Here is a 25,391-nt window from a genome sequence, read left to right as displayed (position 1 = left end):
TTGTGCACAGTATAAGATTTTACACACTACTGGCATACCCTTTAATCCTCAAGGACAGGCAATAGTAGAGAGGAGAAACAGAGACATTAAGACACTCCTCCAAAAACAAAAGAAAGGGGGAGACACAGGTAACCCTAGAGAACTACTAAATCTAGCCCTTTACATTATTAACTTCTTGATTTTTGACAAAGATGCACTGGTTCTGGCAGACAGGTTTTATAACCCACCAGAAGAGCAGTGTCCAGTGCGAGCAGCTCCACTATCTTTAGATAATCGCCAGGTGATGTGGAGAGACCCAGAAAGTGGTGAACGGAAGGGACCAGATAGGCTAACTGCTTGGGGGAGAGGGTTTGCTTGCATCTCTACATGTGGAGAAGGAATCAGATGGGTGCCAACGAGCTGTATTCGCCTTGTCCATCGCAGAGAGACGGAGCAGACCCTTGAAACAAAGGAGAAGACCCAAGAAACATCGGGTGATTCTGTTGCTGATTGTGCTCACCATTGAAAGAGCATGGCTCACAATGAGACTGTTAAAAGAACTTTTAAAAATCTTCAAGAATCATTGGATTTCCTAACACAAGATGAGACTGTTTTGGTTCTTGAAAAAACAGCAAGAATCATTGGATTCCTTGAGATGAAGAATTGTTGATGAGACTATTGCAGTACTTAAATTTTCATATTGATTCATGTTATTTGTTACATTACTACTAGCCTGTGTTATATTGCTATGTGCTTATGTAAATTATGAGTAATGCCTCCCATATTGATGGATTTATGTATACCATGTATATCTGTTTCAAGTTCTGGCCCATATTGATGGATCACCTGTTTCAAGTGAGCCCCTTCAGAAACCCGCTAATCTGAGTTGACTTCCTATTTCCTTTGGTGTTTTCATCTCCCTTCCTGGGGTGTCAGGGAAGGTGTGATCACCTTTTTTGGGGGGTTCTCACCTTCTTGAGAAGTCAGAGAGGTCATGACCACCTTATGTTCTAAAACAAAAGAAAGGGGGAGATGTTGGAATCTTTACAAACTGCTAACTCTTTAGAGTTGATAGATTATTGATCTGATCTTACAAGAAGATGTTTTGGGCCAGAACTTGAAACAAGGTACTAAATAGAACTAATTAATACAAGGCTTGTGTTTGCATCTTTACTCATTGGAGTTCACAAGTATGTGAGTGTTTTTGCTCTGTCTTCTTGCCCTCTAGAGGAACAGCTATTGCTGAGGATAACTAAGGAGGTGTGAGTCGCAAAATTGAAACAATTTTTGTGATGATGAGAGGTGTGGAAAGGAAGCATAATGTTTGTAGAATTAATAGCAAATAGTGCAGATGGTGGGAAATGAAGTTGTTAAATGTATTCAGAGAGCACTGTGGTTACTATTAGTGTTTATATACTCTCTTAGTTTTTGTATATACTCAGTATGTAAGTATCTGTTTTGTAATCTAACTTTTTGTAGATAGGAGGAGTCAGAATTCTTAGTTTCATTGATTCAATCAAGATAAGCAGATTAAGTAAACCTTGTCCAAATAGAAGCAAATTTGGCATCACCATCATCATCAAACCTGACATTTATGTAGCAATCATACATAACAGGATTTGTTTGTTTTGAAGTTTACAAAGTGTTTTCATACATTGTTTCTCTTTTTTTTGCCCAAAATTTCAGATTTCTCAAAATCTAAATGCTCAAGAATATACTCAACTCCTTTATTGTTTTGATTGATTCTACTTAGGTCAATCCAGAGGTAACTCAGCATTTGCATTACAGATAATTCTTTTTCAGAATCTTTTTCAGACTTACATGTCCAGTGGGTTTCTGGCTATTCAGAGAGCCCATCTTGGATGCCTCTGCAAAGAGGTGGCTGGTGCCCTCTGAGTTGTAATTATTTGTAACCCTTTTTAGTAATCTTAAATACCCAGCTCCAGGAGGCACTGATATTGTTATGGCTGTACAGCCAGAATGTCTAAATGAACACTTAATCTACTAGATTTTTTTTATGTAGGTCAGAGGAATGTGGAAGTGCAGTATTCTTTTTTTTGGTTTCAGTTGTTTTCCTGCCTTTTGTATATTTTTCCTTCCCATTCTCTCTCCCATCTTGAGTTTTAAGTTTCCCTATGAAAACAATTCCTCCATGTCTGTCTGTGATGCAGTATACTATCCTACTTAGGTTTCTCATTGACTTGGAACTAACTGCCCTTTCCTCCACCCAAACACCACAACAGGGGCCCTATTCACAGCCTTATTTCCTTTCCAGATATTAATAGATAGACCAGACAGAGAGGACTGGAAACCCTAATGTCATTGACAATCAGTTTCAACAAGAAGGCTAAAAGAAAAATTAACATCAGCATTTTCTAGATTAAAGCATGTTCATTGCAAGAATATTCTTATGACTTTACAAAGTGAAATAATCACAGAAATAAAACATCAAATAGAGAATCTAGATTTCTGGGTCCTTTTCTATCCTAATTTATTGTTCTACTGTGAGCAAGTCCTTTTATTAGTCTACATCATTCTTCCTCTATCAGTACAATCATGATCTCGATCTCTTTTTCTCATGTGAGAATTTTATCGTGGCCACGGCTTCTCTTATTTCCTTAGCTGAAAATGTCTGAACACAAAAATGCACTGATGTTCTCTGCCAGTGTTCCAGGAAGTATTAAAGCAATATAGTAAAATACATATTAAACAACTACTGTATGCCATTCAACATGCTAACTGCTGAGGACACAAATAAGAAAGATTGGTCCTGCTCTCAAGGACCTTATAATCTAATACAAGAAGACAACTAATAAAATTAAATCAAATTCAACCTGTATACTAGTTATGAGATCTGGTTTAGAAGAAGAACACTAGAAGCAAACATCTCTGAAAAAAGTAATTCTCAGGCCTGTAAATGTATTCTTCTCTTTCATCCACTGGAAAGAAAGAAATTTAAAAGAAAATTGGTATATATGGTGTGGCTGACTAGTTGAGGGAAATTGGTCATCTCCTAAACTCCCACATGCCTAGTTTTATTTTGCGTGGAATATATATCTATATATGTACTTGTGTTTCCCCATAGTAAAAGGCATTGTCCATGAGGTCAGGAATTATTACTTTTTTTTCTTTTTATATCCCATTCACATTATTTGGCTATAGTAGACATTTAATGATAATAGTGGATAGAATACTAGACTTAATGTTAGAGTCTGAGTTCAAATTCAGACTTTGACACATACTAGTTTTATAACCCTAATTAAGTCATTTAACCTCAATGCCTATTTCCTCAACTTACCTACTTTAAAGGGTTTGAGTTCAAATGAGATATTATATTGTAATTTTGTAATCAATAAAATATTGTATACATTATTATTTTTAATGCTGATTGTTTAGGCCTTACATTTTGAATAGTTTTGCCACCCTTATAAGGTTTTCGCTTCCAGGAATATGAAACCTTTTATTGTGCCACTGAAACAGCCCTTCATTCTTCCGTCCTTTTTTAGTGCTATAATTTTGATATAAACTACTAAAGTTTCTGTGGGAAAAAATGATTTTCATATTTTTGACCTTTTCTTTTTCATTCCTTTTCTTTTGAAATCTCTAGCCAACAAGAACATTAGTCATGACAAGCATGCCCTCTGAGTAAGTACTAGTTATTTTGATAACTTCCTATTCTGTGCAAAATGTTAGCTGAACATAAATGACATTTATTTTCACATGCTGAACTGAATGAAACTTATTTATAGTCAACACAAGAATGTAGCTTGTGTAAAGATTTAAATGGTTGCCCCCATTACTCTGTGCCAGTTAATGTCATTGTTTAAAAAAAAAAAAAAAACACCAGAAATAAAACTGAGAACATTTCTTGGGTCATATGGGAAGTAAAAGACAGTGCTTTTACAACACTTAGCTGTTTCTTATGCCCATAAATTAATCACAAACTAAGGATTTGATTTTTCCCCCTCTATGTAAAGTATAAATGCTTTGTAAAAAATGTTACCATGTTCTGAGTCTTCCCTGGGCTACACATGCATTTTTCAAGCTCTTAAAGAAACAGACATTTTAATTTGGAAGGACACTGTTTCCTCTGTGAATCACTGAAGGCAGTATGATATGAATATTTGTGGAAGAGTTAATTTTCTGGCATCTCCTTATCATTCTTCTTAAAGACTACACATGAAAGAACATCCAACACAAATATGGTTCCATGTTCTGTGTTGTACTTGGTTGCAGTTTTTAAAATCCTGCTTTTAGGGAAGGCAAAGAAAGGATTATATGATTTTTTTTTTACCCCCCACAGATCTCTTTCACATTTTGAGACATTCATCAAATCGTAATGACATTTATATGAAAATCCAAATTGAGGCGTTATTGGAGGGGGAAGATATGTATATTTAAAACACTTTTTAGCAAGATGTTTGTTTTTATTTCACAGCATGAAATAAAGGGGCCAATATTTAAAACACTGTTCATGATTAATGTTTTTTTGAAAATTCCTATAATTTTCTCCATATGTATCACTAAACGGGTTCAATATATTCTAAGTGAAATAATGTTGAAATTATTTGACTTCGAATGTAAGTATAATTTTCTTTAAATGACATATTTTTGTACTCCTTATCTACTCATGAAATCTCATACTTACAAATAAAACGTTTATTGTCATTGTTTTTCTTTCTTCTTCCTTTCATGATTCTTACTTTTTCCTTTCCCTTCCTTGCTTTTTGATATATATATAGTTCCTATATTACATAGAATAGTACCACAGAATCACATAGTCAAAGTTTGGAAAGACTTCAGAGGCGGTGTAGGCTAACCTTCTCAATGTACATATGAGGAAACTGAGGCACTATGAAGTTCTGAGTCTCACAAGGACTAAGTTTCAAAGATTGATTTATTTGAATCAGCTTCTCCAGTCCTAAAACCAATATTGTTTTCATTGTAACATTTTGCATCCTTGCCTTGGAAAGACATTTGTCAATCATGTAACAGCCAGACTAACAGGTGCTAACGTTGATATCTATAGAAGCATAGAAATTTAGAGGAGGCAAAGACCTTAAAGATCATCTAGGCCAACCATTAATATTTTAGGAAATTGATACCTGTGGAGTTAATAGGTTAATCACATAATTAACGAGTGACAGAGTTGAGGTTCCTTCTAGGGGAAGGATATAAAGATATAAGAATGGAGAGAGAGAGAAAGAGAGAGAGAGAGAGAGAGAGAGAGAGAGAGAGAGAGAGAGATAAAATAAAAGTAAAAGTAAAGACATTCTGGCTACAAGAATTGTAAATAATATTGAAACTATGAAAACAATATACTATCGAAAGGAATATCTCAAATTGTTGAAGGGTTAAGTATAGGAGAAATATAAGCTAAGAGTCAGGAAACCTAGGTTATAGTTTCAGCTCTGCCTTAACTTTGGACAAGTCATGTCACTTTTCTGGGCCTCAGTTCCCTCTAAAGGAGGCATTTATCAAACTGTTGTTTCCTGTCCTATTCCCTCACATAACTCCATACTCTTTACACCCTTTCTAGGTATTTCCAAAAAAAGATGAATACATGGTGGGGGAATTAAGAATTTGAAGAATTCAGCATGAGACAGAGACAAGTATAGTGGGTAGAAAGCTAACTTTAGAGTCAGAAAGAATTGTGTTCAATTTTTGCCTTTGACAGGCACTAACTGTGTAAGCCTGGATAAATCCTTTTAGTTCTCAGGGCTCCAGCCAGCTCAAGAACACTTAGTTTGCAGAGCAAGGTCCAGTCTGCACAGGTAAAGAGGATTTTCCCATCCAAACTGATAAGTAGCAATGAAATCAAAATTCTGTTCCATAATTAAAAAAAAAAGATACAATTTAGCTTTAGCTTTCTTTTTATTCAAATTACTTGAATGTAAATGCTAGTGCAGGAAATATTTGGCTTAAGTTCTGTTTTTTAATATACTGTTTTGCAGGAAACAGAATATCATCATGCAGGTGGTGGACAAATTGAAGGACTTTTCTTTTTCATGTAATGTATGTGAATCTACAACTCATGTAGTTGCAGGGGAGCCTCGTCGAACTCTGAATGTACTGTTGGGAATTGCCCGTGGCTGCTGGATTGTTTCTTATGAATGGGTAAGTAATGTATTGGCATTTATTAATCTACAACATCTTTAAATGGGCAGTTTACATACTGTTCTTCCTTTGAACTATACTCTCAGTGAATTGTCATTTTTTGGGCCAGTATTCAACCAAGAAGCTAAGAATGTGATAAGAGTATAAGTTAAGAGAAAAGAAAGGCGAGAAATTATCTTTCATTGGGATTGCTACTTAGCCAACAACCAAATGAAGGTTAGAATAGACTTAAGATGAGTGTTCTTACAAGTAAATGATTGATCTTCCATGTTTGAATCAGAAATAATGTTATATACACGGAACAAAACTGTTGGTGATCCTTTAAAAAGCAAAAAGAATTCCATGGTTATTTTTACAAATGGATTTGCTTAAGATGAAACATGTTTTTAAAATCTTATTTGGATATGTTTTATCATATACCTAACTACCTATAGTTTATAATTTCCAACATTTCTGTACATTCAATGTTTTCAATATTAATAAAATTTAATTTGCCTGCAATTCTTTCTAATTTTTTAATATGCACTTTTAAAAATTTCCAACTTAGATTTTGCATTTATAAAATCTTTCTTTCAAGGAATTAAAGACATTTTGCAAAACTGAGTTATATTCATTCCAGCCTAATTTAAATCAGTAGAATAATTCTCTGGAAACAAATTTCAGATATAGCTCTGAAAAATGTTAAGTGGAGACATTTTCTCCTGTCATAATCTAGCTATTAGATGTGTATAGACTTGCTACTGTAGCAAGTATGTAGAATTAATAGTTAAGAGTAGAAAACTTATAACTGTAGGAATTTAGCACCAATTTTAAGTTCCTGTTAAATTTTAGACTATCAATTAAAATATTAATTAGTTATAAACTTCAGTTATGAATTGGAGTAGATTTCCTCTTGAGGGAATTTCTCTAACTCCAAGATTGTGTGACTGTATAGAATTGTTTGAAATTAATTTTTATATGAATTAATTTAAAAGTTTTTGATGTGGTTCAATTGATTAGTCATGTCCAATTCTTTGTGACTTGTAGACCAACTGTCTGTGGGGTTTTCTTGGCAAAGATACTATAGTGTATTCTCTAGTGAATCCAGTGGATCCTTTTTTTAGACAGTCAGAGTTTAAGTGGTTTGCCTGAAGTCATAGAAATAAGAAAATTCTGAGAGTGATTTTGAATTCAGGCCTTCCTTGACTCCAGGCCCATTGCTTTTATCTACTGAATGACCAACTGCCTCATTGTAATTCTAAAATGTATTTATTGAAGTAATTGTCTCATTTGACTGGCATTCTTCAAGAAAAGGACGTTGTAGCTAACTAAATTTGTAGGTTATTGGTGTTAATCATTATTATCTTAGGCAAGAAACATATTCCATTAGACACAAAACTCCCTAACTGAAATTTTATTTTGATATGTTTCTTTTTTTTTTTTTTTTAAATTGAGGCAATTGGGGTTAAGTGACTTGCCCAGGATCACACAGCTAGGAAATGTTAAGTGTCTGAGATCACATTTAAACTCAAACCCTCCTGACTTCAGGGCTGGTGCTATAACCACTGCACTACCTAGCTGCCCTTTGAAATTTTATTTTGGATGTCCATAGATGTGTTGGTCTCTCCACATCATATTCTTGTAAAGTTAGCAGTTTATCAGCCTTCCAGAAATGAAAGAAGGTTAACAAAATAAAATTAATTTTTAAGAAAACTACTTTAAAACTGTGATATGATGTCATATACATATATGTATATAAATATATATACACATATATATTTACACATATAGTATACATGTGTGTGTTATTGCCATATTTTTATTATCATTTCTCATCTTTATGTTTCATGGGACTCAGATAAAAATAGCCTTGAGACAAGTCACTAGTCTACTATTATTCTTTTATTTTTAGGGTTCAGTAAATTATTGCCAAATATTATTATTTTTACAATTGAATGAAAATTTTGGGAAGTAGGCTCCCCTTCTATATTCACTAAATGTATCTTCAAGACAGTAACTTCAATAGTAGACAAGATGATGGGGATGCTATCTATTTCTTATTTTCATGTTAAAAAGATAGTCTTCTGCTAGGTCTCTGTAATTTTTTTCTATCTATTTCTTCTTGCAGCTTTCTTAACTTCTCTAGGAATTTTAGATCTGTACCACTTGGTGCATATATGTTTAGTATTAAAATTGCTTCATTGTCTATGGTACCTTTTAGCAAAATATAGTTTCTTTCCTTATTTCTTTTAATTAGATCTATTTTTGCTTTTGCTTAATCTGAGATCAGGATCACTATCCATGCTTTTTTTAATTAAACTTTTTATTTACAAAACATAAGATTGGGTAATTTTTAAACACTGACCCTTGCAAAGCTTTCTGTTCCAAATTATCCCTTCCTTCCCCCTGTAACCTCCCCTAGACGGTAAATAGTCCAATACATGTTAAATATGTTAAAATTTATGTTAAATTCAATATATGTATACATATTCATACAATTATCTCAGATCAAGAAGAGGGGAAAAAAAAACTGAGAAAACAAAATGCAAGTAAACAACAACAAAAAGAGTGAGAATACTATGTTGTGGTCCACACTCAGTTCCCATGGTTCTCTCTCTTTGGGTATAGATGCTTTCTTCACTTCAAACTGGTTTGAATCATCTCATTGTTGAAAAGAGCCACATCCATCAGAACAGATCACCATATAGTCTTCTTGTTGCTGTGTATAATGATCTTCTAATTCTACCCGTGCTTTTTTAACTTTAGCTGAAGCATAATAAATTCTGTTCCATCCTTTTATCTTTACTCTTTATATGTCACTCTGCTTTAAATGTGTTTCTTGTAAACAATCTATTGTAGGATCTGGCTTTTAATCCAATCTACTATCTTTTTCTATTTTATGGGGGAATTAATCCCATTCACATTCACAGTTAAAATTACTAAGTCTGTATCTTCCACCTTCTTATTTTCCGCAAGTTACATTTTTCTCTTTCCTTTCCCCATTTCTCTCTTCCCCAGTGTTTTGCTTCTGACCACCACCTCCATCAATTTGCCCTCCCTTTCTATAGCCCTTCCCCCTTTTTTATCCCTTTCCCCTTCTACTTCTGTTCTCCCTTCAATTAGCCTCTCTCTTTTCTTTCTCCTTTCACCTTCTACTTCCCTTAGGATGAAACAAGTTTGTCTCTCAAACACAATATGTCTGATATTCTCTCTTTGAGCCAAACCTGATGAGATTGCGATTTAAATAGTGCTCATCCCCCTCCTTTCTTTTTCCCTCAATTATAATAGGTCTTTTTTGCATCTTCATGTGATACAATTTACCCCATTTTATTTCCCATTTCCTCTTCTTCTTGTACAATCTGTTTTCCACCCCTAGTTTCTTTAATATATTTTTAATTTTTAAAAGAACTTTTAAAAGAAAATTATTTGTTTTTCTTTCCTTTTTAAGGAAAGAAGATCAAATTTGATCTTTTTGAAGATCAAAATTTCTATTCAGTTCTGTTTTTTTATCAGAAAAAATGAAAGTCACCTGTTTCATTGAATGTCCATCTTTTCCCCTGAAAGATAATGTTTAATTTTGCTAGATAGTTGATTCTTGGCTGCAGTTCAAGCACCTTTGCCCTTGGGAATATTTTGTTCAAAGTCCTTTGATCTTTTGAAGTAAAAGCTGCTTGGTTCTGGGCAATCCTGATTATGGCTTCTCGAAATTTGAATTGTTTCTTTTTGATTGCTTGCAGTATTTTTTCCTTGACCTGATAATTCTAGAAAGTAACTATAATATTCCTTGAAGCTTTCATTTTGGGGTCTCTTTCAGGAGGTGATTGGCAGATTCTTTCAATGGCTATTTTACTTTCTAGTTCTAGATCATCAGGGCAGTTTTTCTTGATTTCTTTGAAAGATTTTGTGTAGGTTCTTTTTTTTTCATTGTGTTTTTTAGGTGGTCCAGTAATTCTTATATTGTATCTCTCAGATCTGTTTTTCAGAGTTTTTCCAGTGAGGTAGTTTACATTTTCTTCTATTTTTTCTTTCTTTCTTTCTTTCTTTTTTTTTTTTTTTTTTGGTTTTGTTTGACTGATTCTTGATATCTTATTGAGTCATTCACTTCATTTGTTTAATTCTAATTTTTAGTGAATTATTTTCTTCAGTTACTTTTTTAACTTCCTTTTGCATTTGGCCAATTGTAATTTTAAATGAGTTTTTTTTCATGGGATTTTTTTTTCCTATTTCACCAATTCTATTTTTTAGGGAGTTCTCAGTTTTCATTTTACCAGTTCTATTTTTCAAAGTAATGTTTTCTTTTTCCATTTTGCCAAATCTATTTTTTAAGGAGTGATTTTCTTCAGATAATTTCTCTGTTTCCTTTCCCCATTTTTCTTCTCTAAGTCTTTTTTAAGATCGTTTTTTAATTCTTCCAAGAGAGCCTTTTGAGTTGGAGAGGAACTCATATCACCTTTTCAGGCTTCATCTGGAGACAGTGTCTTCAGAATTTTGAGTTCTGTTCTCCATAATACTCCATATTATGGAGTTTCCAGAATAACTATCTATGGTCAGAACTCTTTGGGTTTTTGCTCATTTTTAAAGTTGAGGTCTGCTCTTAGGGCACAGGGGAGATTGACCCAAGCTTCCTGTATAGGCAAAAGTGGCTTCGCATTATCTTGGGGCCCGTGCTGCTGGCTTCCTTCTCATGCTGGGTAGGCATGACCAAGTCTTACTTGTTATGCTGGGGTTCAGGAGCTCACTATTTGCCTTCTACAGTTGTTTTGGAGGTTTCACAGCTAGTCTGCTGATCCACTGGCTTCTGAACCAGAATAGAGTAATTAATGCTGCTGTATTTTGGCTAAGGGTCTCTTAGTAGATGGCCCTGCATGGGTTCTGTCACTCTAAAACCTGTTCAGAAACTTATTTTGATGTTGATTCTGCAGAAAGCCAGGGAAACTCAGACAAAGACCTGTCTACTCTCCACCATCTTGGCTCTGTCCCTAGGTCTCTATATTTTGAAAGATTTTGTTTCCACATAGTTTAAGGGTTATGACTGTTCAATATGGCAACATATGAAAAATGTTTTTCTTAAATTTGTGAGCTAATCCTATCTATGTGATTATTTACTATAGCGCTATCTATGATATCACTCTTGTCCCAGTAGAGGAGTATTCTTAAATTCTCAAGAATATTTTGAGATTTGCATTTTAAAATATAAGGACATATTATCTGCTAGTTATAAAGAGTAGTTATTATTTATATAGCACTTTAAAATGTACATAACATTTTATCTCATTTGATTCTTTCAGCAATCATGTGAAGTAGATGCTAGCCATTATTATCCCCATTTTACAGATGAAGCTAAGAAAATTTAAATGAATTGTCAGGTTTATATAATAAGTGTTTGAGGCAATCACTCAGTAAGTATTTTTTAAGCACTTATTATGTGTACTGGGGATATAAAGAAAGTCAAAAGACAGTGCTGATGTCAGAGATTTCAGAATTTTATGAAAGAGAGACAATATATATACAGAATGAAATGGAGATATCATCAAAGAGAAAGCAGGAAAGAGATTAAGAGATCAGGAAAGCATCTTGCAGAAGCAGATAGGAATTAAATTTGGGTCTTCCTGATTCTAAGACCAGTGTTAAATGCAAGGCTCTTAAAAACAAAAAGAAAAGAAAAGTAAAAAAATGAACTTCTGGCATACCAGTCTGGCTGCTTGTCCTTATCTTTCTAGATAATTTGAGAGTTTCTAGGGTTTTTTTTTTCCCAACCTAAAGAATTGTTGCAATTTCTATAATTTCTTTGAAAACTCTTTCCTAATGAATAACACTGAAGTTTTTAGGAATAAGTTTTCTTCAGTTTCTGATAGTGACATGATCCTGTCACTATCATGAATCTCTCCATTTCTGAAAGCAAATCTGCTGAATATAGCCATTTATTGGATGTTTTTTATTGCTGTATTGTTGCATGATTTTACTGTGGTTTTATTTTTATTTTTCTTGTTCCAATATTCGAATGATTCTAATATATCCCTATATTATAACTTTTTATGATTAATGTCTAGAAAAACCATTGATCAGATTGATAAAAATTATTGGGTTTTTTGGTAATTGAATAAAGTGTTGCAGCATAAACTCATCTTCAGTAAGCTCACTGAAAATATTTTTGAATAACTCTACTAACAGATAAACTTCATTCTCTTCCCATGTGGTTTTGATTTCTTCTGTTAGAACTGTTTATTTTGATAAATTTTTACTCCATTCTATAAGTTTGAAGTTTATGACTCTGGTATGAGATTGTCTGTATTAAAAACATCTTCCTTCTCGTTTTTTGGGTCAGTGTGATTGGGTGCAACAATTTTATCTGTGATAATTCAATAATTTCAGCACAGTTTATTCACTGATTCTCAAGGATATTTTGATGTTTACATTTGTAGTAAAAGATTAATCATCTGTTTGTGAAAAATACTAAGCTTCTTTCGTATAGCAGACTAACTTTTGTTTCCCTTCATAATAACATTATTAAATTAGTAGTTAAGGAGAATATATCAGGCATATTTTACTTAGATTTTATCAAAGCATTTGACAAAGTATCCCTCTCATGGTAATACTTGAGAAGATAATGGGATGTGGAAGACAATCTTTATAATTATCAAATCTATATATCCCACTCTGTATGTCCTATGCTGAGATGTAGTCCCGCATAACTAACTGCCCTTTCAACATTAAATACTGAATGTCCTGTTGTCATTTCAGCTCCAGCATGTTTAAAACTGAACTCATTCTTTTTCTCACCAAACTTGCTTCTTATTTTCAACTTCCCCAATTTTGTATAGGGAACCACTATCTTACTCATTAAGGCATGTTTACAATCTTGATATTATCCTTTAGTCTTCATTCCCCTCTCTCCACATTTCCAATCAGTTCCCAAATCTTGTTTTTCTACCTACACAATATCTCTGTGTTCCCCTTTTTTCTATTCACAGTACTATCTCCATAGTTCATACTCTTGTAATTTCTTGCCTGATCTATTAACTGTAGCCTTCCAAGTGGTCTCTCTGCTTTAAGTTTTCCTACTACAATCAATCCCTAAAGTAGAAATGTTGACCATGTTCCTCCTCTTCCTTCCTCCAGTGGCTTCCCATTACTTCTAAAATCAAATATAAACTCCTCTGTTTGGCATTTAAAGCTCTTACAACCTGTTTTCACCTATCTTTTTACATATTATTTCCTTCTTGTGCCATTAAGAGGATTGAAGAACGTCTATGCTTTGCTCTGATCCCAATCTGTCATATTCCTTCAGAGGCAGTTGGTTGTACAGTGCATAGAGTCTATGCCTGGAGTCTAGATAACCTGTCAAATACAAACATAACTAGTTGACCAGTGCATTTGCCTCAGTTCCCTCAACTATAAAATGGAAATAATAATTTCTACCTTGTAGGGTTGTTAAAGATCAAATGAGGTGAATTTTGTAAATTAAAATAATATATATTTAAATGGTTACTGACACATAGCAGATACTATATAAATAAATGCTGATTCCCCCTCAATTTCCATGTACTCTATAGTTAAACTGGTCTTCATACTGTTAATCAAACAGTACTCTATCTTTCTTTTGTATTGACTTTTCCCTGTGTCTAGAATGCTTTCTTTCTCACTTCTATCTCATAGATCCCTTGGCTTCCTTCAAGACTAAATCTAAATCTCATCTTCTATAGCCTGATCTGCCTAGCTGTCATTGCCTTCTTCTCTGACATTACCTTCCATCTACTCAGTATATACATTGTATTGATGAATGTATATGTAAAGTGTATCAACTGTCTTAGTGCCCAGGATCTGAAAATCAGGTTTATTACATTTCATTCTTCTCAGTTTTCCCATACACTTAAGAAGAGTGGGGAAAGTCAGGGTAGAAAGATTTTAGCCTCTCAGTTCTCATTTTTCCTGAAGTGTAGAGGTTGTACCTCAGTTCCATTTAACCACTAAGGTTAAGATTAGCTTTTATATAAAAATATTTATTTCAAAATCTATAATAAATGTACAGACTTCTTCCCTAACACATGGATCTTAATCTCTTCTATCTCTCCTATAACAGGCCTTCTGAAATGTTTTCCACCCCTTTTTGCCTGAGAAAGTTTTATGCAACCCTGGGCATAGAGGTATATAAAATAGGTATATAAATCATATGTTTACTGATAATAAATCATAATTCCACGAAACCACACTGAGTTATGTGACCTCACGTGGGGCCACAAACCCATAGTTTAACACACTTTGTCTTATACTTACCTTAGCCTCTGAGAGGAAAAGGAGATTAGATTCATTGCTTAGTTCAGTTCCTATAGAGTACCGTCCCATTTCCAAGTCCAAATCTCCCCTTGCACTTCAGTCCCAGGCATCCAGGCTTCTCAGGGTTCTGTGCCTGGCTGGCTGCAACATCCTGCCTAGAATTCTGACTCTAAAGTCACAGTGGCTCAAACTTTTAGGTCCAGCAAGGACTGCCTTCTGCGAGTCCTTGAAACTGATAAAGACAAACATAAGACACAAACTCTAGACAGAGGCATTTTGTAATCATAGGATAAAAGGGAGAGCAGGGGAAAGGAAGTTTTTCCCTTTCGTGGGGTCATTTCACCATGCTCTCAGTAAGGAGAGAAATCCTTTCCAGGAGCAGTATACTTCCACATGAGGAGATCTGAACAGAGACAAAGCACGCCAAATTACATATGTAGGCATTGTGTCTCTCTTCAGGATATGAGCTCCTTGAGAAGAGGCTTGTTTTGTTTTCTTTTGTTTTTCTTTGTATGCACAGCTCTTATCACAATGCCTGGCTCAGAGAAAAGACATAATACTTGTTTACTGCCCGATAGAGTGATAAGAATACAATTAGAAAAATGTAGAACTTGTTTGATAACCAAACTCAAAGTGTAGTTAATGTTTTAATGTCAACATTATGGGAAATCGTCAGTGTATACCCCAGGGATCTGTACTTGGTGCTGTGCTGTTTAATATTATTATCATTAGTCTGGATATAGATATAGATGGTATGTTCATCAGATGTGCAGATGACACAAATCTGGAATGGACAAGCTAATGCTGGATGAGAGTCAAGATCCAAAAAAATGTTGACAGGCTGCAGATTGGACTAAATTTAATCAAATGAAATTCAGTAGAGATAAGTATAAAGTCATAGGTTCAAAAAATTAATTTCAGAAGAACACAGTAGAGGAAATATAGTTAGAGAGCAGTTCTAAAAGAACATTTGGGCAAAGTTAGTAACAGTCAATAGTGTGATTAAACAGCTAAAAAAAAACTAATGTAACTTTTAGAAATTTATTTTTAATTTGTTGAATAAAATAAGCAAATAAAACATTGTATGTTTGAATTATCATGTAAATTTATTTTTCCTCTAGTATCCTTTTCCTGCTCTCTTTTAGAGAGCCATTCCATAAAACAAATAGCATTTTTAAGACTAAAACTTAAGAAAAAGAGGGAGAAAATCAGCACAACTGATAAGTGCTTTGAAAGCCTAATAATGTGCAATGTGCAACACTTTCAGGTCTTCTATCGTTCTACAAAAGTGTACTGGGATTTGGGAAGAACCTCTCATATCTTTTCTTTCAAGACATGCTTGTTCTTTCTGATTTCGCAACAATTGCTTTTGGTTTTTCATGGTTATATTTTTTGTTTACATTATTGTAGAAATTGTGTACATTGTTTTCTTTGCTGAGTTTGTTTCACCCTGCATCATATAGATTTTTCAGTGCTTCAGAATTTGTCATGATCATCATTTCTTACAGCACAATATTTCATTACATTTATGTGCCATTATTTATTTAGTCATTTTCTAATCAATTGGCACCTGCTTTATTTACAATTCTTTGCTACAATAAAAAATACTGATATAAATATTTTGGTGTATATAATAACTTTCTTCTTATCAATGCTTCCTTGGATAATAAACCTTGTAATGTAATCACTGGGTCAAAAAGTATAGGCATTTTAGTCACTTTATTTGAAAAATTCCAAATTTCTTTCAAAATTGGCTCACAGCTCCAACAACAATGCACACTAGTGTGCCATGACCCTTCTAATACTAACTATTCTTATCTTTTGTCATCTTTGATCATTTGTTTGATATGAGGTGAAATCTCAGAATTGTTTTGATCTATTTTTCTCATATTTTGGTGATTTGGTATATTCCATCATTGATAATTTATAATTCTTTTAAGAACTATTTATTCAGGGGCAGTTAGGTGGCACAGTAAATAGAGCACCAGACCTAAAATCAGGAGGACCTGAGTTCAAATTTGGACCCAAACACTTAACACTTCCTGGTTGTGTGACCCTGGGCAAGTCACTTAACCCCAATTGTCTCAGCAGAGAGAGAAAAAGAGAGACAGATAGAGACAGAGAGAGAAAAAGAGGAGGAGGAGGAGGAGGAGGAGGAGAAGAAAACTATTTATTCATATCTCATGACCACTTCTATATTGAGAAATGGCTTTTGGTTTTTTATATATATATATATATATATATATATTTATTTATACATATATGTGTGTGTGTATATATACACACACCACAAATTCATATACATACACATATATAGACATAGGTCTTTATATCTTTGATAGCAAACTCTTATCAAAGAAGTTTGATTCCTTTTTCTCTTATCATAGATGCATTAATTTTGTCTACGGCAAAATAAAAGCTCCCTCATAATAGAAATGACATAAATATAGCAAAATTGGGATAGAAAATACAAGGTTATTCTGTGTCAAAAATGTAGAAAGAATAAGGCCTAAGTGCTTGCACAAGATATAGTTAATATTTAAAGGTATATTAACAAAATGCATACTGACACTAATTTGCTCTACAGGATGTTTATTTACACATTGTTCCCCTTCATACCCTCTGTAGTTCAGCTAAATTGGCCTTCTTGCTATTCTTAATACACCACCAAACTCTTAAAATTACTATTTTCCTTTAGAAGTCGACTCAAGTACTACCTTATATATGAAGATTTTCCTGATTCATACCTCTCCACCCTAGCTACTAGTGCCTTTGCTCCAAAATTATCTTGTATTTCTTTTGTATGAGGCAATTTAGAAAAGTGGAGAAAGAATTGGCCTCAAAACTGGAAAGACCTGATTTCAGACCATGTCTTTGATACCTACTTTGGGTATGACCTTGAACAAGTCACTTCACCTTTTAATATCATGGTCATTGTGAGACTTTAAGTGCTACTTTGTATTGGAAGAAAGTATGTTCTTCCTTAGCCATTTTATACTAATGAAATCACAGGAAAAGTCCCTATTTATTTTATATATATTTTGAATTATATCAGATCTCAATATCTTTCACACATAATGTAACTACTTACAGGATGGGATCTCTAGTTCATCTTGTTTAAAATCTCTCCATATTTTGTCTATAAAGACATTTGAGGTCATTAGTCTTATTACTATTTTTTTAAGTGTTATTCCTTGTTGATTTCTTGTATACTGTACTACTATTTGTCTTCTGATGCCATAACTGCTACTCACTATGGTATATATTTAGTCAGATAGGAGTGGACAGTTTTCCATGATTAGCTGCTTTATTTGGTTGAGTCTTAATCAGATTCATAAAACTTCAGGCAGCCATATTTTTAGTAGTCTGGTTAAATGTATTCAATCCTTATGCACAAGCTCATTATTCCTGTATTTTAAGTCTGATCTAGAAATCTTTATCCAATTTTACGACAACATATTACCAGCTCTTAAAGCTTCTAAATTTGCTTTTCTTTTAAAGCCCTTTCCTCTTTCTAGGAATCAGGAATTTTTTATTTTTAAAATAACAGGCCAGATGACCTCTAAGATTCCTTCTAATTCTGGCATTTTGTGCTCCCCTGATTTTAATTCATTGAAGTGGAGGGTTCACTTTCTTAGGTTAAGAGACTCCTGTTGTCTCTCTGATGCTTTTAGAGTTCATGCTGAGTCTTACTTCCTCCAATGTCCTGCCACAAGTTATCAACAGTGGTATCAGTTCTGGCATTTGAGGGTTGGGAGACCATTCTGGGTTTGTTTCCTTCAGGCCCTCATTGAATGCAGAGTGGTTAGGACAATGTTTATATTTAAAGAGGGAATGTAAAGGTGAAGCAAATTCTTTTGACATATTACAAACAATAGAATTCAAGTCTAGGAATGTATCGAACACAGCTGCAGGAACAGGAAGTCCTTAAGTTAACTGCCAGAGATCTGTGTAACAGTTGGGTTACATTTGTTGTAACTCCTGCCATCAAAAAAATTCTCTAGAATTTTAGTAGAAGACAAAGTGAGAACAGTAAAGACATGTATAAGCTGTTCTTTTCTTTTTTTCTTTTCCTTTCCTTTGCTTTTTTCTTGTCCTTTTTTTTCTTTTTTCTTTATTTACAAAATATTAGTATGATCTAAGTAAATCTCTATTTTCTGCTTCACAAAAACATATCTTTTATAGAAATTCATGAATTTAAGATTTGGGATTTTGAGTATTTGCTGCCAAATCACCTTCCCATTTCCACCTAGGCCCATTCTTTCTTTGTCAACTGTTTCTTTCTCCTTTCTGACCTTGAGCCTGGAGCCTTCCCAAATTCAATTCAGTACATTTATTTAGCACTACTATATTCAAGATACTGTACTCAACTCTGAGATGTTTGGCCAAGATTGTATAGTCCAAAGAGCTATGTCTTGAAGTTCCCAACAAGTTACCAGCAAAATTTTTTCCAGAGAAAATTTAGCACTTATTAGGATTTTTCATGTAGTGTCAGAGAAACTAAGGCAAGATAGAGATTAGAAAGTATTTAATATTTTATTTGAAAAGGGGAGATTCATATGGCAGAAACTAGGCATTGACCCACACTTAACACCATACACCAAGATAAGGTCAAAATGGGTTCATGACCTAGGCATAAAGGATGAGATTATAAATAAATTGGAAGAGCATAGGATAGTTTAACTCGCAGACCTGTGGAAGAGGAAGGAATTTATGACCAAAGAAGAACTAGAGATCACTATTGACCACAAAATAGAAAATTTTGATTATATCAAATTGAAAAGTTTTTGTACAAACAAAACTAATGCAGACAAGATTAGAAGGGAAACAATAAATTGGGAAAACATTTTTACAATCAAAGGTTCTGATAAAGGCCTCATTTCCAAAATAGAGAATTGACTCTAATTTATAAGAAATCAAGCCATTTTCCAATTGATAAATGGTCAAAGGATATGAACAGACAATTCTCAGACAAAGAAATTGAAACTATTTCTAGCCATATGAAAATATGCTCCAAATCATTATTAATCAGAGAAATGCAAATTAAGACAACTCTGAGATACCACTACACACCTGTCAGATTGTCTAGAATGACAGGGAAAGATAATGAGGAATATGGGAGGGGATGGGAAAACAGGGACACTGATACATTGTTGGTGGAATTGTGAACACATCCAGCCATTCTGGAGAATAATTTGGAACCATGCTCAAAAAGTTATCAAATTGTGCATGCCCTTTGATTCAGCAGTGTTTCTACTAGGCTTATACCCCAAAGAGATATTAAAGAAGGGAAAGGGACCTGTATGTGCCAAAATGTTTGTGGCAGCCCTGTTTGTAGTGGCTAGAAGCTGGAAAATGAATGGATGCCCATCAATTGGAGAATGGTTGAGTAAATTGTGGTATATGAATGTTATGGAATATTATTATTCTGTAAGGAATGACCAGCAGGATGAATACAGAGAGGCTTGGAGAGACTTACATGAACTAATGCTAAGTGAAATGAGCAGAACCAAGAGATCATTATATACCTCAACAATGATACTGTATGAGGATGTATTCTGATGGAAGTGGATTTCTTCGACAAAGAGAAGATCTAACTCAGTTTCAATTGATCAAAGATGGACAGAAGCAGCTACACCCAAAGAAAGAACACTGGGAAATGAATGTAAACTGCTTGCATTTTTGTTTTTCTTCCCGGGTTATTTCTACCTTCTGAATCAAACTCTTCCTGTGCAACAAGAGAACTGTTCGGTTCTGCACACATATATTGTATCGAGGATATACTGTGGCATATTTAATATGTATAGGACTGCTTGCCATCTGGGGGAGGGGGTGGGGGAAGAGAGGAGAAAAATTGGAACAGAAGTGAGTGCAAGGAATAATGTAAAAAATTACCCTGGCATGGTTTTGTCAATAAAAAGTTATTTAAAAAAAAAAATAAAAGGGGAGATTCACTGGTACCAAATGGATCCATGGTTTGGTCCCAGGGCTGAATGAGACTCTCTCCCAGAATCCAGCAAACAGTGTGAGTTCTCAATGACATATATCCATGTGGCTCAGATACAGGGGGTAGACAGAGGCAAGGGTGGAGTCAGAGTGCTGAGAGCAGGAACAGGACTATGGATCTGGTATGGATCATGTATGCATCATCATGATTAGGAGGGAGGAGTAGTGTTGCAGGATTGACCAGAACATATGAAGATCAACTAAAATAACTTTTGTAAAATGCTTTGTAAACCTTAAGGTGCAGTGTAAATGCTAGTTATTTTTATTATTATGTTTTTTAAAATTATTTATTTTCAATATTCATTAAAATTATTTTTGAATTACAAATTCTTTTCTTACTCTTTGCTCCTCTTCCACTCATTTAGAAAGCAGCCAAAATGATATCAATTATACGTGTGACATTATGTAAAACATTTCCTCCTTACTTATGTTGCAAAATAACACAAAAAGTAAGACACATAAAGGATTTAAAAAAAAAGTTTGGTTCAATCTGTACTTCTAGATATGGATAGTATTTTTCATGGATCTTTTAGAATTGTTGTAGATCATTTTTTAATCAAAGTAGCTAAATTTTTTACTTTTGATCATTTTTACATCATTCTTTACTGTGTACGATGTCTGGTTCTGCTCACTTCACTTTATGTTAACTCATATAAGTTTCAGATTTTTCTGAAATCATCCTGCTCATAGTAATATTCTATCACAATTATATACCACAAGTTTTTCAGCCATTTCCCAGTTGATAGGCATCCCTTTAATTTCTAATTCTTTTTTATTTATTTATTTTTTTAATAACTTTTTATTGATAGAACGCATGCCAGGGTAATTTTTTACAGCATTATCCCTTGCATTCACTTCTGTTCCGATTTTTCCCCTCCCTCCCTCCACCTCTTCCCCCAGATGGCAAGCAGTCCTTTACATGTTGAATAGGTTACAGTATATCCTAGATGCAATATACGTGTGCAGAACTGAACAGTTTTCTTGTTGCACAGGGAGAATTGAATTCAGAAGGTATAAATAATCGGGGAGGAAAAACAAAAATGCAAGCAGTTTATATTCATTTCCCAGTGTTCTTTCTCTGGGTGTAGCTGCTTCTGTCCATCTTTGATCAATTAAGGCTCTCTTTATCGAAGAGATCCACTTCCATCAGAATACATCCTCAAACAGTATCGTTGTTGAGGTATATAATGATCTCCTGGTTCTGCTCATTTCACTTAGCATCAGTTCATGTAAGTCTCGCCAGTCCTCTCTGTATTCATCCTGCTGGTCATTCCTTACAGAACAATAATATTCCATAACATTCATATACCACAATTTACTCAACCATTCTCCAATTGATGGACATCCTTTCATTTTCCAGCTTCTAGCCACTACAAACAGGGCTGCCACAAACATTTTGGCACATACAGGTCCCTTTCCTTTCTCTAGTATCTCTTTGGGGTATAAGCCCAGTAGAAACACTGCTGGATCAAAGGGTATGCACAGTTTGATAACTTTTTGAGCGTAGTAATTTCTAATTCTTTATCACCACCAAAAAAAAAAAAAAAAAAAAAAAAAAAAAGAGCTCCTGTAAATTTTTTTGTACAAAGAGATCCTTTTTCCCTTTCTTTGATGTCTTTGGGATACAAATCTAAGAAAGACATTGCTGGATCAAAGGGCATGCACAGCTTTGTAGTCCTTTGGGCACAATTACAGATTGTTTTCCAGATTGGTTGGAGTAGTCTACAACTCCACCAACATTCTGTAGAGTCTTTTTTTTTTTTTTTTACAATTCCTCTTTTGATTTTTTTTTTTTTATGAAAATTGTCTCTTCAAATTCTTGGAGCATTTTTTCAGTTGGAATATGACTCTTATTTATATAAATTTGGATCAGTTCTCCATATATTTAATGAGCCTTTTTCAGAGAAACTTATTGTAAAAAATTTCCCCCAAGTGTCTAGCTTTCTTTATAATTTTTCTGGTTTATAATGATTTTGTTTCATGTAAAAACTTACATTTTTTAATTTTTTAAAAATATATTTTTATTTGTCAAATATTCTCATCTACATATAAAAAATTTAACATTCATTTTTAAAATGTTGAGTTCCAAGTTCTTTTCCTTCCTTCCTACTTTTCTTCTTGAGTAGGCAAGAAATTTGATATCAGTTACTCATATAAAATCATGCAAAACATTTCCATCTTAATCATGTGGCAGAAGAAAAACAAATAAAAACCCAAGAGAAACAATTTTTTTTCTTTAGAAAAACAGAGCTTCAATCTGTATTCAAAGCTCATTAATTCTTTTTTTTTTTCCATTTTTCATCATGGGTCCTTTATAACTGTCATGAATCATTATCTTGATCATAACATCTAAATATTTCATAGTTGATCATCTTACAATATTATTATTACTGTGTGCAATTTTCACCTAGTAAACTTCACTTTATTTTGCATTGGTTCATGTCTTCTCAGGTTTTTTTGAAACAATCCTGCTCATTATTTCTTATAATACAATGGTATTCCATCTTAATCATATGCTACAACTTACTCAGTGGTTCTCCAATCATTGAATATCCCCCTTGGTTTCTAATTTTTACTACAAATAGGTCCTTTCCCATTTTCTTTGATCTCTTTGGTATATTGATCTAATAAAGCTATTATTGAATCAAAGGAGATACAGTTTTGAAACCCTTTAGGTATAGTCCCAAATTATTTTCCAGATTAATTGAACTAATTCAAAACTCCACCAGCAATGCATTAGTGTCTCAATTTTTTTGGATTCCCTCCGGAATTTGTTATTTTTCTTTTCTATCATGTTAGTCAATCTGATAGGTATGATAAAATACTCCAGAGTCTTTTTATTTGAATTTCTATTGTCAGCAGTGATTTAGAACATGTTTTTATGTGAGAATTTTTCATTGATAACTTTGATTTGTTCTTCATAAAATTGCCTGTTCATATTATTCAATCATTTATCAGTTAGGTAATGGCTTTTATTTTTATAGATTTGGCTCTGTTCTCCATATATTTGAGAAAGGTGGCTTATAATCAAAGAAACTTGCAAAATTTTTTCCCAGGTTCCTGTTTTCTTTCTAATTTTACATTGGTTTTGCTTGTGCAAATTTTTTTACTGTCATATAATCAAAATTATAGATAGCTAGATGGCTGACTTAATAGAGGACTGGGCCTGGAATCAGGGAGATTGATTTTCTTGAGTTCATATATTCAGACACTTAATAGCTGCATGATCCCTGGGCAAGTCACTTAATGCAGTTTGCCTTAGTTTCTCATCAGTAAAATGAGCTAGAAAAATGGCAAAGCATTCCTGTATCTTTACCAAGAAAACCCCAAATGAGGTCACAAAGAATCAGCCACAATTGAACCAACTCAAAAACAATAATAAACAAAACTATTCTTTTTACTTTCCATGATTCTCTCTATATATTATTTGCTGGTAAACTCTCAAACAACTCTGACATAAATTTTCTATGCTTCTCTAATTTACTTAGGATATCACCTTTATGTGTAAATCATTTATTTGTTTTGACCATATCTTTGTATACAATGTGAGATCATAGTCTATGCCAGTTTTTTTTTTCAGACTGCTTGCTAGTTTTCCTACCAACTTTTATCAGATAGTGAGTTCTTACCCCAAAAGCTTGGATCTTTTGAGTTTATCTAACATTAAATTATTATTGTCATTTACTGTTGCTTCTTATATATCCAGTCTCTTTCATCGATCCACTGTTTTCTTTCTTGGTCAACATCAGATTGTTTTGATAAGTGCCACTTTGTAACATAATTTGAAATCTGGATCTGCTGGACCATCTTTGTTCATATCTTAAAATTTGATTCCTTTGATATTCTTGACCTTTTATTCTTTCAAATGATTTTGTTATTATTTTTTCCAGCTCTTTTTCAATTTCAAAAAATTTCAAATAATTTTGAGGTAATCTAATTGGTATGGTACTGCATAAGTAAACTAGTTTAGTTAGAATTGTCAAACTGTTTTAGTTAGAATTGTTATTTCATATTATATTGACTCAGTTTACTCATGAGCAACGAATATTTCTCCAGTTGTTTGAATCTGTCTTTAATTGTTTGAAAAGTGTTTTGTCATCGTGTTTAGTAGTCTTTGAATTTCTTGGCAGTCAGACTTCTAAGTAATTTATCTCTGCAGTTATTTTAAATGGCATTTCTCTTTCTAACTCTTATTGTTAGGTTTTGTACTTAATATATAAAAATCTTGATGATTTATGTGGATTTAATTTATATGCTATAACTTTTCTAAAGTTATTTTGACTAGTTTTTAATTGATTCTTTAGATTTTTCTAAGTGTACCATGCTGTTATCTGCAAAAAAAAAAAAAATAATAGTTTTGCTTCTTCATTTCCTATTTTTATTCCTTCAGTTTTTTTCTTGTCATATTTCTATGAAATTTCTTTTTCTTTCTTTTGTGCTTTTTAAAAAAATATTTTATAGGTCACATTTTTAACGTAATATTGAATAATAATAGTGATGATGATCATCTTTGATTCACTCCTGATCTCCTCGAGAAGGCTTCTTCCTTATCCTCATTATTGATAATGCTTGATCTTGGTTTTAGATAGATGCTACATATCATTTTAAGAAAGGATTCGTTTATTCCTGTGCTTTCAGTGTTGATGTTGGTGTTTTTAATAGGGATGGTTATTACATTTTGTTAAATGCTTTTTCTGCATCTATTGATATAATCATATTTTTTTGTTGTTTCTTGTTTTTGAGATGGTCATTTATGCCTAGTTTTCCTAATATTGAACCATTCTTGCCTGCATTACTAATATGAAGCCCACTTGCTCATATTGTATGATCTTTGTGATACATTATTGTAATCTCCTTGCTAGTATTTTATTTAAATTTTTTCATCAATATTCATTAGGAAAATTGGCCTATATTTTCTTATTCTATTTTGTCTCTTCCTGACTTAGGTATCAAAACCATAGTTGTATCATGAAAGAAAACTTTATGTATTTTTTTCAAATAATTTAGATAGTATTGGGATTAATTGTTCCTTAAAT

The 25,391-nt window shown here is 33.3% G+C and overlaps 1 protein-coding gene across 2 annotated transcripts in view; it reads left to right on the top strand.

Annotated features, from left to right (window-relative positions):
* MCPH1 (microcephalin 1) overlaps window positions 1-25,391 on the top strand; it is a 332,832-nt gene that overhangs the window by 109,534 nt on the left and 197,907 nt on the right. For both annotated transcript variants that reach the window (XM_051975986.1, XM_051975985.1), the window contains 2 exons: window positions 3,587-3,624; window positions 5,934-6,096. In XM_051975986.1, the coding sequence (XP_051831946.1) occupies window positions 3,587-3,624; window positions 5,934-6,096 (201 nt within the window). The remainder of the gene's footprint in view (window positions 1-3,586; window positions 3,625-5,933; window positions 6,097-25,391) is intronic.

The sequence above is a fragment of the Antechinus flavipes genome, chromosome 2, assembly GCF_016432865.1.
Source record: "Antechinus flavipes isolate AdamAnt ecotype Samford, QLD, Australia chromosome 2, AdamAnt_v2, whole genome shotgun sequence".
NCBI classification, from domain to species: Eukaryota; Metazoa; Chordata; class Mammalia; order Dasyuromorphia; family Dasyuridae; genus Antechinus; species Antechinus flavipes.
The sequence above is the reverse complement of the archived record's forward strand: the minus strand, read 5'-3'. Positions and strand labels throughout refer to the sequence as shown.